General features: G+C 34.6%; 1 protein-coding gene and 1 pseudogene across 1 annotated transcript in view; one reads left to right on the top strand and one right to left on the bottom strand.

The window, feature by feature from the left end:
• Positions 1-16,866, bottom strand: part of RIMS2 (regulating synaptic membrane exocytosis 2) — a 579,688-nt gene that overhangs the window by 467,218 nt on the left and 95,604 nt on the right. The window contains exons 2-3 of the mRNA XM_011373284.2: positions 3,575-3,607; positions 3,092-3,178 (exon numbers count right to left, since the gene is read on the bottom strand). Of these exons, the coding sequence (XP_011371586.2) occupies positions 3,092-3,178; positions 3,575-3,607 (120 nt within the window). The remainder of the gene's footprint in view (positions 1-3,091; positions 3,179-3,574; positions 3,608-16,866) is intronic.
• LOC105300881 lies at positions 11,805-12,393 on the top strand (annotated as a pseudogene).

Here is a 16,866-nt window from a genome sequence, read left to right as displayed (position 1 = left end):
TCATAGAGCAGCCAGATTGATCTGTTACACAAATTAAATCATATCACTCCCAAGTTTAAAACTTTTCAATATCTTTCCTTTATACTAATACTCAGCTCCAAACTCTGTATCATTATATATAAAAACACTACTCTATCTGAGTCCTATTTCTGGAGCCTCATCTCCTGCCACATTTCCTCTTGTCCACTATATCACAGCTACATTGGTCTTCGTATCTCTCAAGTCCTTTGCTACATAAAGACTTTCACATATGACGTTCCCTAGGTTTAAAACTCTTCTCCTTAGCATTTTTTCCTATTAAAAGATCACATAATCAAAGATTACTATATTAAATGGTCATCTGATTCCAATAATTCAAATTTTAGATTTTCCAAGTATTTAAAAGTATATTTATTATTTATCAAATCACAATGAGTGAAACTGTTATTGCATGAAAATTAAAAACTAATCCAATTGACTAGTTTGTATTTTAAAATTTTCTTTCTTACCTTTGACATTATGGTAGTTATTGGGGATACAATAACTGTTAAAATAACAGTTGCATTACAAAATATTTATCATTTTTTCCAAGTATGCCCATCCTTAATTATCCAGGAATATGTTTTACACTTTACATATAACTTATATTATATTGCCTTTATAGACAACTTTCCCTCATTTTGATGGTGATGCAAAAAAATAGTAATAGAAAAAAGATAATACTATTTAATTTCTATATTAATTTCTGCAAGGGTTAAATGAACTGACAATTGAAACGAATAGCTCAATTTTCTATGCCTCCAAATGTATGGAAAGTCAAAGTTAGATACATTGTTCTTCTTATACCTACAATTTCACAAGAATTATCCAAATTATATTAAAATGAAATTCCTCAGAAAATATTAGATTTTTAATACTATCTGATAGAATACTTTGTTATTCTACTATAAAAATGATTATACAGAATACAAAAAAATATAAGTTCTTTTCAACATTTATAAATTAAAATGAATACATGAAATTTAGCTCTCAGAAACAATTTAATGGATGAATAAACAGAAAGTAAGCAAAGAAGTTATTCCACTCAAATGGTAGTCAAAGAGAGAAACAAGTAAGGTGACTCAGAAAGGAGTCTTAGAACTCTGATTGAAGAGAAGATGAATTAAAAGAGAAGATTCAGAAGTAATCCTGGTCTGTGGATCAGAAAGTTAAAAGGAAAGCTCTTACCAGAAATTTTCAGCGTAACAAGAAGATAAAGAAGGTAACTACTGAGAGAATATATTAATTCTGAATTCTTAATTCTGTATATATTACAGAGCAGCAAGAATGAATGAATTGTCCAAGAAACTTTAATGAAAATACCTATTAATGAAGAATTAATTTTTAGAACATCTGAAAGTGCTAGTCTTTCCTCTTACCATCTTCCTATATAAAAATCAAAGCAAATTGAATTGTATTTATTATTGAAGTAAAGCTATTTCTTTTGTATTTTGCCTCAATCTTTGTCTATGCCAATCAAATATCACTATTTCAATAATTAGAGATCACTTTTAAAGTTACTAACAAAATACCTATTTTATTTAATGCCCATCATAATCTACTAAATAATAAGACTTAATCTTGATTATTCTCTAAAACTCGCAAACAAGAAACAAAATTGAAGTAATTTAAAATTGAGGCCAAGTTTTATCTAATTATATTTTGCTATTGATTTTACTATTTTAAGTTTCAGTGCCTTAGGAAAAAAACAGCCAAACACTGATACCGTGTGTCATTTTTATATAATTTTTGCTAATTAGAGATTATTAAATTTATTTCTATTCCTTGTGACGCAGTATTACTATATCATAAAAGTATAAAACATCTGAATCAATTGTAAAGAAATAACTGAGTTCTTATTATAGATTAGCCTCTCTGCGATGCCAAAGATAAAAAAGAATACAAGACAAACAAAGGCCTTGACTTCAACTACCTTAAGTATAACAACAGTTCCAATTTTAGAACTACATATTAACTATTAGGAGTGGTATATCAGAACATATTTCACTTCATTTGAAACTGAAACGGACAAAATTTTAAATAAAATGCATTTAAGGTAACAAAAAAAAATGGATAAGGAGACTACCCTCATCTATAAGACAAAAAATACATTTATCTCCCAGTTTGTATTTAAAGGCAAAACTGATGCTTTTCTAAATATTTCATCTTAGGGCTCCTAAAAGTCATTCTCGTTCTCTCCTAGAGGTCATGTCGCTTTTCAATCTGTCCATTCCTACAACTAAAGCATCTTCTCCACAGACATAGCTCCTACTTAAAAAAAAGCACAGAGGCAAGATGGTAAGAGCATTTCTGAGTAAGATAGTTTTCATGAAGAGACTGGAATTTAAACACATGCAGTCTTTCTCACATTCTCAGAGTTACTTTCACTTCACAACATAAATAATATTGTTTACTTAAATTAAAAAGATATAAGTGTGAACAACTTATTAAAGAATGTTTTTTAATCTGCTAACAACTGAAATAAATGGAATGGACCTTTTTTTTAATGTTTCAGGTCAATGTGAGAATAAATTTTTGCATTTCCTAAATTATGGTTCATAACCTAATGAAATGTTCAGTGAAAACAGGATTCAGTAGTCAAATAAGATTAGTAAATGAATGTTCTAACACCTTGGAGCATGTTTAGACAGTCAGAACTATTACAATAAAGAAACCTGCTTAACCTTTCTTAAAGAACCTTTCCAAATTACTTAATCACAGATTGAATTTGGGGATTAATACCTCTTAATGTCCTCTGGAATTATTTTTGAAAGAAATATACTTTGGAATATATTTCATTATTGGAGAAAGATATTTTACTGGATAAATACAGTTTACGTTATTTATACTAAAATTGGGGGAAGAATTACTTCTTTGTTTTTATTACCCTATAAATTATCCTTGTTTTCGTTTTAGATTTCCAGGGCATAATTAAAGTGAAAGTATAAAACTCATAACCTAACAATTTTAATTTCTGAGGAATAATATTTCAAGGGCAGTATTTTAATACATACTCATCAGTATGTTATACTATCAGAGATAATATTTAGTCTATACAGATCAGCTTACTTACGTCTGGGGCTCCTTTTCATTTTGTTGTTTTTGCTGGGGCTGAAGAACGTTATTTACCAGTTCAGTGATCCCACTAAAGGGAAACCACCTGTTTAAATAAGCAAATAATGTGACTGAATAACCAAATGAATAACAACGTAGGTCAAATGTTTTCATATTCATAATAATAGAATACACAGGCACAAAAGCTACAGCCAATGGAAATGTGAGCTCCAATTATCATCCAGGCAGTCAGAGGTAGGGAAATTAAGTTTGAACACTTAACCAGTCCACAAGCAGGCAGCAATAACTACATCCAGTCAGTATGTGGATGAAGTAAGAAACTGCAAGCAGCTCTCCTACAAGCCAGAGAGTCAGAAAGCAGAAGACACACTAGCTGCAGCCTATCCAGTATTAGTATAAGCTAATACCATCCAAGGTGCAGAAAGCAGAATATGGCAAAAGTACAGAAGTCAAGCCTACTGCACTCAATACATTTACTTACTGTGTCGGTTGTGGTTTGTGTTCTTCTTTGATCCTAAAAAGATAAGTTTGCACAACTGAGTGCACTGTACTACGAAGAAATTTCTATCTACATATCTGTGGTCATATAAAAATGAAAAGTGAGGTTTGTTACATAAAAAAGCTTAGTGCTTTGCTACATACTGGAATTATACATTTAATTCATTTGACACAAAAAAGGGAAGTTGAATCATTTGTTCTTAATAGAGGACTGATATTAAAACTCTACTACTGTTCTAATGATTTCATGATTTAGTCCTCAAGTTTTCTATATGTTTTTATTGATATTAATATTGATACTTTTAAATAATTATTTTAAAGTACCATATTAAACACATTTGGTTTACTGAAGATAAACAGATTTCCTCTTTATTTTTTAAATTTCTTCATTAACATAAATTGAAGTAAAGGTATAAAATTTTAAATAAAATATAAGGTTTTATAAATGTATTTTAAAAGACATACAAATGATTTTATTTACTGTTTAAAGGAGTAATTAAAGGAATTAGGGGAAGGGAGGTTATGTATCCACTCTATCTAAAAATGGCTACTGAAATAACTATGTATATTAAATTTAAAATATTCATAAGCTTACGTAAATTATTCATATAACAGATGAAAAATGCATTTAAACTATAATCAACTCGGTGCTTCACTGAAATAGCACTGGATATTTAAAAGGTAAGAGAAAGATCATACACAAGAGTAATGATGCCTCTGAACTTTGGCTTCCCACAGTTTGCCTAGGATTGATCCTATGAGGTAAATCCATGATGATTTGATCAGTTTTCACTTTCCCAAAGAAAGACTAAGAATTGGTAACTAAAACTGGTCACCAAAATTTAGGACCTTCATTAGGAAATTATATGAATGCTATAAATTAAATTCTTTTTTAAAAAAATTGATTTTCTTTTCCAGAATATTCTTATTTTTATGATATAAGTAATAAATGAAAAAGTATACCCTTATACATCTTTGTTTCCCAATGAATAAATATAACTGATAATTATATATCTCTATGTTAACCAAAAAAATTCTGTGTTCTCTGCATAAACTTCAAAAAGTACAATAGTTTTAGCCTAGAGCTAAAACCACATCATTTAGTATATAAAAAATTATATAATGGATTAGTAATAAAAAATTATGTTTAACACCAAATATCACATTAACAAACATAAGCAAACTATAGTGACATTGGATTTTATCTAGAAAACTTGTCATTGTATTTCTTTAATAATAAGACAAAAGTCTCTTAACATTTTAGAACAAAAGGGGTCCCATACAGATAATGACAAAGAAAGATTACCATACCAACTCACCAAAATGGAGAACAATTCAAGATTACCCTTTGCCAAATAATAAGGATTTTCTAAAAGGAATCATCTTGTTCTCAGTGACAAAAGTTTTTACCATAAATTAATATTAATCTACAAATCAGTTTCCAATTTCAAATCTTTACTTGAAAAAATAAACATAAAAATTCTAATTACCAATTCAGGAATAATTTCTGGGTTTTGCAAAAAATCTATATATAAAATATACAAACATTTGCATCAGCTTCCCAATTAAAATATGTATCATAATATGGCAATATACATATTTATCTTGTCTTTAAATGAATCACAAGTATAAGATTATTCTCCTTTCCAATATTTTAGATAAAAATCAAACCTCAAAGTATCCAACCATAATTAAAATTCATGTTGAGACAATAACTTAAGAACTGATAATATGAAAAATTATATACTTCTTTGACAATACAGTAACATTACTGACAATGAACTCCTACATTCCTGCACTCAAAAAGTGTATGAGAGCAGTCCAGTTTCAATCTGATACATAAAAAGCATGGAAACCATTACTCCCACCCTTACAAGAAAAAAAGCTGAACAAACTGAAAATCAACAACCTTTCTTAAAGCCATGAAGAATTTAGGTCACAGAGCAAACTGCAGCCCCTAAAACTAGAGAAATAAGCAAACAGATATAGAGCATCACAGTGTACCAAGAGTACAGGCCCAGGAACAGAAGCCCACACCTGGAGCCAGTATCTGTAGGAATACTTTTAACTATAATTGAGCAATTGCTGAAGCTTTAGTGTGGATTAGGAGGTTAAAATTCCAGGAGTTCAGTCACACCTCCATAAATTTTACCTCCAGGAGCCCTATCAGTTGCTCACTGAAATCAGAAAAAAATCTCCCCCTGTACCTAGCAGAAGGAGGGGAAAGTAACCATTCTGAAGCACTCCCAGAGCTCTGTACTCCCCTAACAATATAGCGTCAAGGGAAAATATTTTACCAGAGCCTAACCAACTGGGGATTTACTGAAACCAAACAAGACTGAGGACTGTAAATACCCAATTATATACCCCTCTAGCCTTTGTTATGGAAGAAGGAAAATATCAAACTACAGGCCCCTCTAGCCTTCTACATGAACGGAAGGGAAACACCCAACTCCGGCTCACCAAAAGACTGAGATCTAATTATAGGACTATTGAATGCTTCTCCTATATAAACACCTTACCACCAAATCAGTAGAATTTCCAAATAATAACAGGGGATCACAACTAAAAGAACTGCAAACTTTAGACACTATTTAGTAAGGAGTCTCTAGGGAAACACAAAACTGAATGACAAAAATAAAGACAACAGAAGAGAATATTCTGGAAAACTGAGTAGAAAGCAACAGAATTCAGTCTCCCCACCTAGACAGCAATGGCAGAATCTGTCTGACAAAACTATTCTGGAAATCTGGAATCTACTAAGGCTTTCAACTTCAGGAGAAGGCTTGAATTATACATTGCAGTTAATTTCAGTCAATTTGAGCTTTTAGCATGCTAGCAGCTACCCATTCCCAATCCCATGGCAGGTAGTTGTACACGTGTTCCTGGAGCAACCTGATACATCTTAAAGGTTCCAGGGTGAGTAAAAAGGATCCTGTCCTCCAACAGAAAACAACAAAACTGGATGAAGGAGGAGAATATATATTTCCCAAGTTATCACAATATTAGATTCAAATGTCCAGTTTTCAACAAGAAAAAAAAAATCACTAGGCATACAGAGAAACAGGAAAGTATGACCCACTCAAAGGAAAAAAAAAGGATCAACAAAAGCCGTCCCTAAAATTAACCTGATGGCAGACCTATTAGATAAAGACTAAAACAACCATCTTAAACATGCTCAAAGAACTAAAGGAAGATGTGGAGAAAGTCAAGAAAACAATATATGAACAAAATGGAAATATCGATAAAGAGATAGAAAACCTAAAAAGAAACCAAAAAGAAATTTTGGAGCTGAAAGTACAATAATTAACATTAAAAAATCTCTAAAGGGATTCAAAAGCAGATTTGAGAAGGAAAAAGAAAACAGCAAATGTAAAGATAGAACAAGGAAAATTACTGAATCTGAGGGACAGAAAAAAAAAAAAGATTGAAGGAAAGTGACAGAGCCAAAGGGACCTATGGGAACATCAAGTGGACCAACATAGGCTTGATGTGGGAATTCCAGAAGAAGAGAGAGCTAGAAAGAGAAGGTAGAGGGAAAATTTCAAAAAATAATGGCTGAAAACTTCCCAAACTTGATTTAAAAATAAATATAAACATTCAAAAAGATCAACGAACTCCAAGATGAAATCACTGACACCAAGACATAATAAACCAATTAAATCTAACAAACATGCAGAATCCTCTATCCAATAAGAACAGAATAAACATTTTTCTCAAGTTCACATAGGACATTTTCCAGTACTGACAATATGTTATGGCACAAATTAAGTCTCCATAGATTTTTAAACATAGAAATCATATAAAGTATTTTTTCTGACCACAAGATGAAGTGAAAAATCGATTAACAGAAAGAAAACCAGATAAGTCACAAATTTGTAGAAATTAAATAGCACATTCTTTAAAAAAAAACAATGGATCAAAGAAGAAAATACCAGGGAAATTAGAAAATACTCAGAAACAAGTGAAAAAAAAAAAAAAAAACAATCTGCCATAACTTATGGGATTTAGCCAAAGAACTGCCGAGCAAGAAATTTATAACTATAAACACATCGAAAAACAAAGAAGGTTTAAAATCAATAACCTACCTTCACAACATAAGAAACTAGGGTGAAAAAAAAATTAACCCCAAGCCACCAGAAGAAAGAAAATAATAAAGATGAGAAGTAAATGAAATTGAGAACAGAAAACAATAGAAAAAATTAATAAAACTAAAAGCTGGTTCCTTGAAAAGATCTACTGAATTCACAAACATTTAGTTAGATGGGCTAAAAAAAAAAAAAAGAGAAGACTTAAATGACTAAAATCATAAATCAAAGTGGGGACTTTACTATTATTCCACAGAAATAAAAACGAATGTGAGAGTGCTATGAACAATTGTATGCCATCAAGTTGGACAACCTAGATTAAATGGACAAATTCCCAGAAACACAAAACCCTCCAGGAAATCACAAAGTAATAGAAAATCTCATTAGACCTATAACTAGTTAAGAACATTGAATTACTAATCAAAAATCTCTATTAAAGAAAAACCTAGACCCAGCACCTTCACTGGTAAATTCTACCAAACATTTAAAGGTGAATTAATACTAATCCTTTTCAACTTTCCCAAAAATTCAAGAGGAAAGAACACTTCTTTATGCATTTTTTGAGGTCGCCATTACCGTAATACCAAAGACAGACAAAGACTCAAGAAAACTACAGATAAATATTCAAATACTATCTAAAGTGATCTACGGATTCAATTCAACTCATCAAAACCCATGTTTTATGCAGAAATACAAAAATCCATTCTAAATTCATATGGAATCTCCCCCAAACAGCCAATGTAATCTTAAAGAGGAAGAATAAAGCCAGATTCCAAACTTACTACAAAGCTACAGTAATCAGTGTGGTACTGGCATAAAGACAGATACAGATCACTGGACTAGAATAGAGCCCAGAAATAAACCCACACATATAAAGTCAAATGTTTTTTGACAAAGGTTGCAAGACCATTACATGGGGAAAAGATAGTCTTTTCAACAAATGAGAAAACTGGATATCCACATGCAAAAAATTAAGTTGGACCCTTACTTAACACTGGATGCAAAAATTAAATCAATCAGAGGTGTAAATGTTAAGACCTAAAACTATAAAATTTGTAGAAGATAATATAAGACAAAAGCTGCAAAACCTTGGATTTGGCGATGATATCTTGGATATAACATCAGAAGCAAAGGCTATAAAAGAGAAAAAATAGACAAAGTGGACTTCGTAAAAGTTTTTAAATTTTGTTCATCAAAAGACAATATCAATGGAGTAAAACAGCAAGCCACGGAGTGGGTGAAAATGTTCACAAATCATTTTTATCTAATTAGCAATGACTCCATAAAGAACTCCTATAACTAAACAAAAACAACAATAACAACAACAAAAAAAACAATTCAAAGGAAGACATACAAACGGCCAAGAAGCACATGAAAACATGTTCAACCTCACTAATCATTAGGGAAATGACTGTTGTTGCAGTTTTACAACATTAAAAACATTCTTGATATAGATGGTAGTAATGGTAGCACATTATAAGTGTATTTAATATCACTGATCTGTACACTTAAAAGTGGCTGAGATGGTACATTTTATGTTTCTGTATTCCACTATAATTTTTTAAATTAGAAAAAATATATATATAAGGGTAATAGAAGAAATTCTAGCCTCTGATACCACAGCTACACCACATAGTAAAAACAGCCTAATTCCTAGCCAGATAAATATAAAACCTGACACAAAAGTGCTATCTATATACTTTTCTTTTACCTGATAAACCTTGTATATATTTCAACAAAAAATACAATGTATTCTAAAAGGCAAGAAAAAACACAGTGGAATAAACAAAGCACACATCAGAACCAGTTTCAAATATGGCAGAGATTTTAGAGTCATCTGATTAACAAATGTAACTAGAGTTAATATGTTTAGGGTTCTAATGGGAAAAGTGGATTACATGCAAGAACAGATGAGTAGTATGAGCAGAGAGATGGAAAGTTTAAGAAAGAATGAAAGAAAAGCTAAGAATAAATAACACTGTAATGGAAATGAAGAATGCCCATCAGTAGACTGCATTCAGCCAAGGAAATAATTAGTGACCTTGAAGATATGTCAATAAAAACTCTCAAAACGAAAAGATGAAGAGAGGAAAGAAAGAAAAAGATGGAACAGAATGTCCAAGAACTGTGGGACAGTTACAAAAGGTATAACATACATGTAATGGGAATAAGAGAATGAAAAGAGAGGAAGAAACGGAAGAACTATTTGAAGTAATAATGACTGAAAATTTTCCAAAATTAAGATAGACATAAAACTATCACTCCTAGAAGCACAAGGAACACCAAGAAGGATTAACATTAAATAATAATAATAATAATACAACTAGGCAAATACTATGTAAATTGCAGAAAACAAAAGACAAAAAAAATTTTTTTGAAAGAAGCCAGAATGAAAACAAATACCTTACCTACAGAGAAACAAATACCTTATTGGACTTCTCAGAGACCGTGCAAACAAGAAGAAAGCAGAGTAAAATATTTAAAGTGTTGAAAGAAAAAAAACCACCAACCTAGAATTCTGTATCCAGTGAAATTATTCTTCAAAAGTAAAAAGGAAATATATACTTTCTCAGAAAAACAAAACTTGAGGGAATTTGTCATCCACAGATATGTCTTGTAAGGAATGTTAAAAAGGGGTAAGAAAATTATAAAAGTTGGATACATATCTGCATAAAATAAGAAAAGCATTAGAGAAAGAATAAATGAGAGTAAAATCTTTCATTTTTCTTATTCTTAATTGATCTAACAGATAAGTTTATTCAAAATAATAGTAACACTGTATTTGGTGATTATAGCTTATGGATAAGTAAAATGAATGACTAATTTTTAAGGAATAGGAGGGAGGAATTGGGAATACTCTGTTATAAGTTATTTGTACTATCTCTAAAATGGCTCAGTATTATCTGAAAGCAGACTTTGATTACTTGTAAATGTACCTTGCAAACTCTTCAACAACCATTATAAAACATTTTAAACATTTTTAAAGGAAGTATAATTCGAATGCTACGAGAGATGAGAATATGGAATCAAATCATATAAAATGCTGAATTTAAACCAGAGAAGGGAGAGAAATTGTAGAGGACAAAATTTAAAAATAAATAAAAGAAAAAGGCAATGAATAGAATAGTTACAAATATGGTAGCTGTTAATCCAATTATATTAATAATCACTTTAAATGTGAATGATCTAAGTATACAAATTAAAAGATAGATACTGTCGAAGTAAAAAATAAGAGCCGACAATGTGTTGCCTATAAAAAACCCACCTTAAATATAAAGACATAGATAAATTAAAAGTGAAGGGATGGAGAAAGACATACTGTTAACACTAGTAAAGAGAAAGCTGGAGTACCCACATTAACTTCAGAAATCAACTTCATAACAAGAAAAATTAACAAAGATAAAGAGTGGCATTCCATAATGATGAAGGGGTGAATTGTCCAAGAACATAGAATAATCCTTAATGTGTCTAACAACTGAATGTCAAAATAAAAGAGGCAAAAACTGATAACCAGCCACAAGGAATAGACGAATCCACTGTTACAGTTAAAGGCTTCACACCTCAATCAGTAAATAACATATCCAGCAAGCAGAAAATCAGTAAGGATATAATATCAGTAAGGATTGAACTAAAGTGCATCATCAATAAAATGGATCTAATTGACATACTATAACACTTCAGCTAATAACAGCAGAATATACATTATTCTCAAGCTCACATGGAACATTCACCAATATAGACCACATTCCAGACCATAACACACTCTTTAACAAGTTTAAAAAAATACAAATCATACAGAGTATGTTCTGAGTTCCCAGTGAAATTAAACTAGAAATCAATAACCAAACTGCAGTTCCAAACTATTGAGAGATTAAACAACATGCTTCTAAATAACACACAGATCAAAGAAATCTCAAGAGACATTTTAAATATTTTAAATGAATTGGAATGAAAAATAACCTATCAAAATGTCTGAGATGCAGCTAAATCAGCGAAATCTGCAGCACCTGACCCCTCCCAGTACCTGTGAGGCCCAAGCCACTGTGACACGCTAGTCAGAGCTGAGCCCCAACTGAGCAGAGGGTTTGCATTCTTCTGATCCCTGCCCCCTACATGAAGAAATGAATGGTGAATTGGCCCCAGGTAAAGCACAGTATATTTTCCAAGTATGGCAAAGTTATAAAGGTTACTAGAGGGAAAGATAAAGACACCAGGAAGGATAAAGGGGTTGCATTTATTTTATTTTTGGATAAAGACTCTGCATAAAACTTTACCAGAGCAATAAACAACAGTTATTTGGTAGAGTGATAGAAGCCAAGCATGGCTATTGGCAATGTTAGAGCAGCTGAGTTTACCTGAAGACAAAACTGCTTTGATAAATCTGAGCGTTATGAATGTGGAGAAAGTGGACACTTAAGTTATACCTGTCCTAAAAATATGCTTGGAGAACATAAACCTCCAAAGAACAAAGAAAAAAAGAAAAAAGAATACCTGAACCAGAAGAAAAAAACTGAAGTAGAAGAAAGTGAAGATGAAGGAAGGGGAAGATCCTGCTCTTGACAGCCTCAGCCATAGCTTTCCAGCAAGCTAAAAGCAAAGAACAAAAAAAAAATAGAAACCCAGCCAGGGGCTCCCACAACTTCAGATGATTCAAGATGCCCAAGGGTTCAAAAACAGCATATATTTCAATGATGAAGAAGAACTTAATGATTAAAATTATATTTATTATGTAAATATCATTAGTTATTTTTTTAATCTTGGAGTACCAAGTTTAGTTCGGACTAAAGATTACTTTTAGAATTTGAGCATAAGAGAGCTTGTGCTTTGGTGCTGTTAAGTCCCATGAGCTCCGCTGGCAATAAATTCTCCTTCCTCTACCAAAGCTGTCTGAGCGTCCAATTTCCTCCGGTGGGTGTCGCTTCCTGCAACAGATTTCTGGTGTGTTGGCCGGGAAGCGTGGAGGAACGGTGCCCACATTTGGCAGAATTTGGGTACCTCACTGGGGAAACCCCTACTGGCCCTGTAGACACGCTGGCTGAACGCACACCAGGGATTACCCCGTGTGGACACCTCACAGGACAGAAGGGGAAACCCCATCTGCCAGTCACTGCAAGGATCAGACAACAGAGGAACAAGAAAGCTAGGATGTGTCAGGGACACGGTAAGGAAAAACAAGGCACAGGGTAGCTAGCTCAGGCCCTGCCCCATAAGGCAGAAGGGGAGACTGATCATCTCCCGAGGTCACCTGAGTACTCTACATTTGTTAGGGGAAACTGTGACCTCACAGGTACATAGGGCGGAGAGTGGAATGTGTTTGGTTAACACTGGGCAAAAGGAAGGCCCAATCCCTGTCCAGAGAGTAACCAAGTGTCCTCCACGGGTTAAGAGGAGCTACTGCTTAGTCTCCACAGGACAGGTGGGAGGTTGTATGAAAGAGAGTGAGTGCTGAGTGACTGAGACATGGCCTACCCGCGAAGCAAGAGTTGAGCCCCTATCCGCGGTTCTGTGACAAACCTCATACGGCTTAGGATGATGTCACTGGATCTCCGTGAGGAGTCTACGCCAGTGATCCAGGTCAGGGGTTTATACCAATCCACCAATTGCCAAGAGGAGCCTGAAAATTCCCCACAGGGGGAGCAAGTGACGTCCCTTCCAAAGTTTCCCCAACCTTATCCCCCAACACTCCATGTGGCGTGATTGTTGCCTGTCGTAGGAGGCATGGGGGGTACACAGAGAAAGCCTACTCCCATAGCCACGATGGTCAAAAACTTCAAGAAAGGGTTATCAGATTATGGAGTTAAACTCACCCCACAGAATCTCCACACCCTTTGTGAGGTAAACTGGCCATCTTTTGGTATTGGATGTTTGGTAGAGGGAGCTCCTAGTCTTCAGTTAGAAGACACAGGTCAGGGTCTTCCCGGGCAGCGAGGAGGGGAGACAAAGTTCAGGGCCTTCCACAAAGAGGGAAGCAAAGGAGGCCCTATTCTAGGAATCTACACAACAGAAGGCCTTTGGGGGAAAAAATCAAACGGGCACTCACTAACACTCCAGAGAGAACTCCCAGACCTGTGCTGCCACCCGCCGTTCTCCTTCCGCCTTTCCAGGCGGCACCAGCACCAGGCCAAGGGCACACGTACAATCCTTTCAGGGTAAGTAACATACTTTCAGATTCAGATAGAGCTGGGATTGTGTTCCCTGATGATCTAGTGTTTAGGATTCAGTGCTCTCACTGCCGCGGCCCAGGTTCGATTCCCAGTTAGGGAGAAATATTCTTTCCTCCTTCCTCACCAGCAGCAGGAGCATTTCCCAGCTTGTATCCCACAGGGAAGGCAGGAACCACAGCCCCACAGCCCAGCTGTCAGTGAAATACAGTGGCAGCGAGGAGCAGCGAGGACCTATAGGCCACCCTCCTACTTCCAAACAAACTAACGATGGGAGGGGGATCAAAAAGTTTGGCCTGTAAATGATTCTCCAGATAGGAGAATAGCATTGCACATCAAGAAACTGGAAAATAGGAAGAAGCCCTCTATGTACAAGCTTCTATGCTTCTTTACCAAGACCCAGACTTATTAGATGACCCAGTGATAAGAGCACCAGGTGGAGATCTCAGGAGTTCTCTTCTCCCACTTCACTCTCGGACTCTGAAGGGGCCCAGCCCAAGTTCTCTGGGGACTCCATCTATTTCATCACTCCCTGAGGAAACTAGATAAGCACCCCCAGGGAAGTTACAAATACTGATGATGGGGAAATATGAGTATGTGCATTACCTCTGAACTATATTTGTCGGTGTTATATGGAATATGGTTGTTGAGTTAAGAACTCTAATTATGATGGAAAGGAAAATGTGTTTTTGGTAACATAAGGTATAAAGTATGGGTATTTATTTTGAAGGACCCCTTCTAGGATAGGATGATCTCAGTGTCTTTGCAGGCAGACCCGGAAACCCCCTAACCAATTTTCCTGCCTAACTCTTTTCTAAGAGCCATGAACCTCCTTATTATTAACGTTATTATTATTATTATTAGCAGAACACCATTTCTGCTAACAATGGGCCGATGACCCTTATCAATAAATAGCCAGAGGATCTGAGTCACCAGTTTCGGGCAATTGTCAGGATTTGAGGGAGAGGGCTTCCCCATCCCCACAAAGAAAGGAAGAAAGGTGTTTGTTTTAAAGTTGGTTATTTCTGAAAGCGTGAGAAGAAGCAAACTGAAGGAATGAAGAAAGTGGCAGAAGGTCTGTGAAAAGAAATTCTCAGAGGAAATTTTATGTGATTAAACTAAACAAGATTAGAAATTTAAATGCCAAAAGTAAGCTAATGCAAAATTAAAATTACCTTTTAATGTTTCTTAGACTATTAGTCTGCTACTAATGTTATGGAAAAGTTTTCTGAGTAGAAAACTAGGATTCCTTACTTAATCAAAATAACTTCTGTATTTTATATTGCCTTAACCAGTTTTCTGAGGCTTTTAGAGAATATATTAATATCAGCCCAAAGTCTGAGGGCCAGACACTCCTGGCTATACATTTCGTAACTTAGTCTGTGCCCAGTATTCAAAGGAAGCTCCAAAAGTTGGAACATAGACCCCAACCCCAAAGGCTGCCTTGGTGCCAGAGGTCTTTAACGTGTCCGATAACTGGGACTGTGCAGAGAAGAAAGCAGAGTACAAAAAGGGCGCAAATTTTAGCTGCCATAATACAGGGACCATCTCAAGGTGACCCTAGGCAGTAAAAATCTTGCAGGCTTGGAGGGCCTCGATCTTGATAGGCCATAAATGGCACTGTTGGGACTGAGACATAATCAATGCACATATTGCAGAAGGAAGGGCACTAGAAAGGCGAGTCGGAAGCTGCAGAGGGGTAGACCTCATAAGCCCTCGCCTCACATAGCAAGCCTCTCATGAAGGGGCTGCTCTCTCCTCCAACAATGGAGGCTCAACCGCTTGCAAGTTCTAATCCTAGAGAAATCCATCACGATCACATCAGTGGAGCCTCATGTCAGGGTTTCCTACTAGCAGAGGAACTACCTCCTCGCAATCTTTTGAAAGTCAGCCCACAATGCAAACAGAAAGGGCCTCACTTGAAACTCAGGAAGGATAAGGCTATGCTTTCTTTAAAAATTTCTACTATAACACCAGCAGAAAAATGTGTGACATTTACTAAGTGTGCTAACTAATGTTTTAACATCTCAGATATGAACTTGAACTGCAGCTTCACGACTTCTGTAAGCTATACAAATGCACATGTTAAATTACCTGCTGGATGATTTCTTATTTGTGGAAAAACTGTTTATTCTTATGTTCTTTGGGAAGACTAATTGTATTTATGCCTCAAAAGTATCCAACTAGGGGCCGCAGGGAATTCACCCTTGACTCCCACTTAAGGTCAGGGAGAAGTTGAATAAAAAGATCACACAAGGGAATTTTCAGGGTGTTAGAACTGTTCTGTGTGACGCTACGTTGCTGGACACATGACTATATATATTTGTCAAAACCTACAAAACTTCACATCACAAAGAGTAAATCTTAATGTATACAAATTTTTCAAAAAATCAACCAGAAGGGCAGAGGAATCCTAGAATGGAATGCAGAATGTGACAATCCAACTCTATGTAAAATATATATCATAACCTCACCGACAAGGATGTCAAAAAAAAGTTGCCACCCTAAGTAACATTGGGAAAGGATACTTTTAAGAAGATAATTGTAATGCTAAAGACAAAAATGAACTATGCATAAACCTTGTACTCTAATTGACAAATTTGTTTTCATACTGCACAGATTAGCAATTCTTAAACTTCTGTACATTTAAAGTCAAGATATTAGTCTGAAGTCATGCATATTTATATACTATAGGTAAAAATGATAGATGATTGATAGGTAGATAGATAGAAATATAGATAAGTGTTATCTACACAGGTTAGTATGTATACATTTATTTCCTCATTTTGTCCACTGAAAGGACCTGAGACTAGTGGCACGCCTAACACCAGATCTTGGCTTCTAAATACCACTGTCCAATCAGAGGAATCAAGGCTGCTTGCAGAAATGGCTGATTTTCAAAGTAGGCAAGGAAAATATAAGATGTATTTAGATTATCTTGTAATACCAGAAAGCAAGGAAGTAATATATACAAACATGCATGTGTGTGTGTATATGTGTATGTATATATTATATATATACATATA

Source organism: Pteropus vampyrus, unplaced genomic scaffold (genome assembly GCF_000151845.1).
Source record: "Pteropus vampyrus isolate Shadow unplaced genomic scaffold, Pvam_2.0 Scaffold222, whole genome shotgun sequence".
In the NCBI taxonomy this organism is placed as follows: domain Eukaryota; kingdom Metazoa; phylum Chordata; class Mammalia; order Chiroptera; family Pteropodidae; genus Pteropus; species Pteropus vampyrus.
This window is presented reverse-complemented; position numbering and strand designations above follow the sequence as displayed.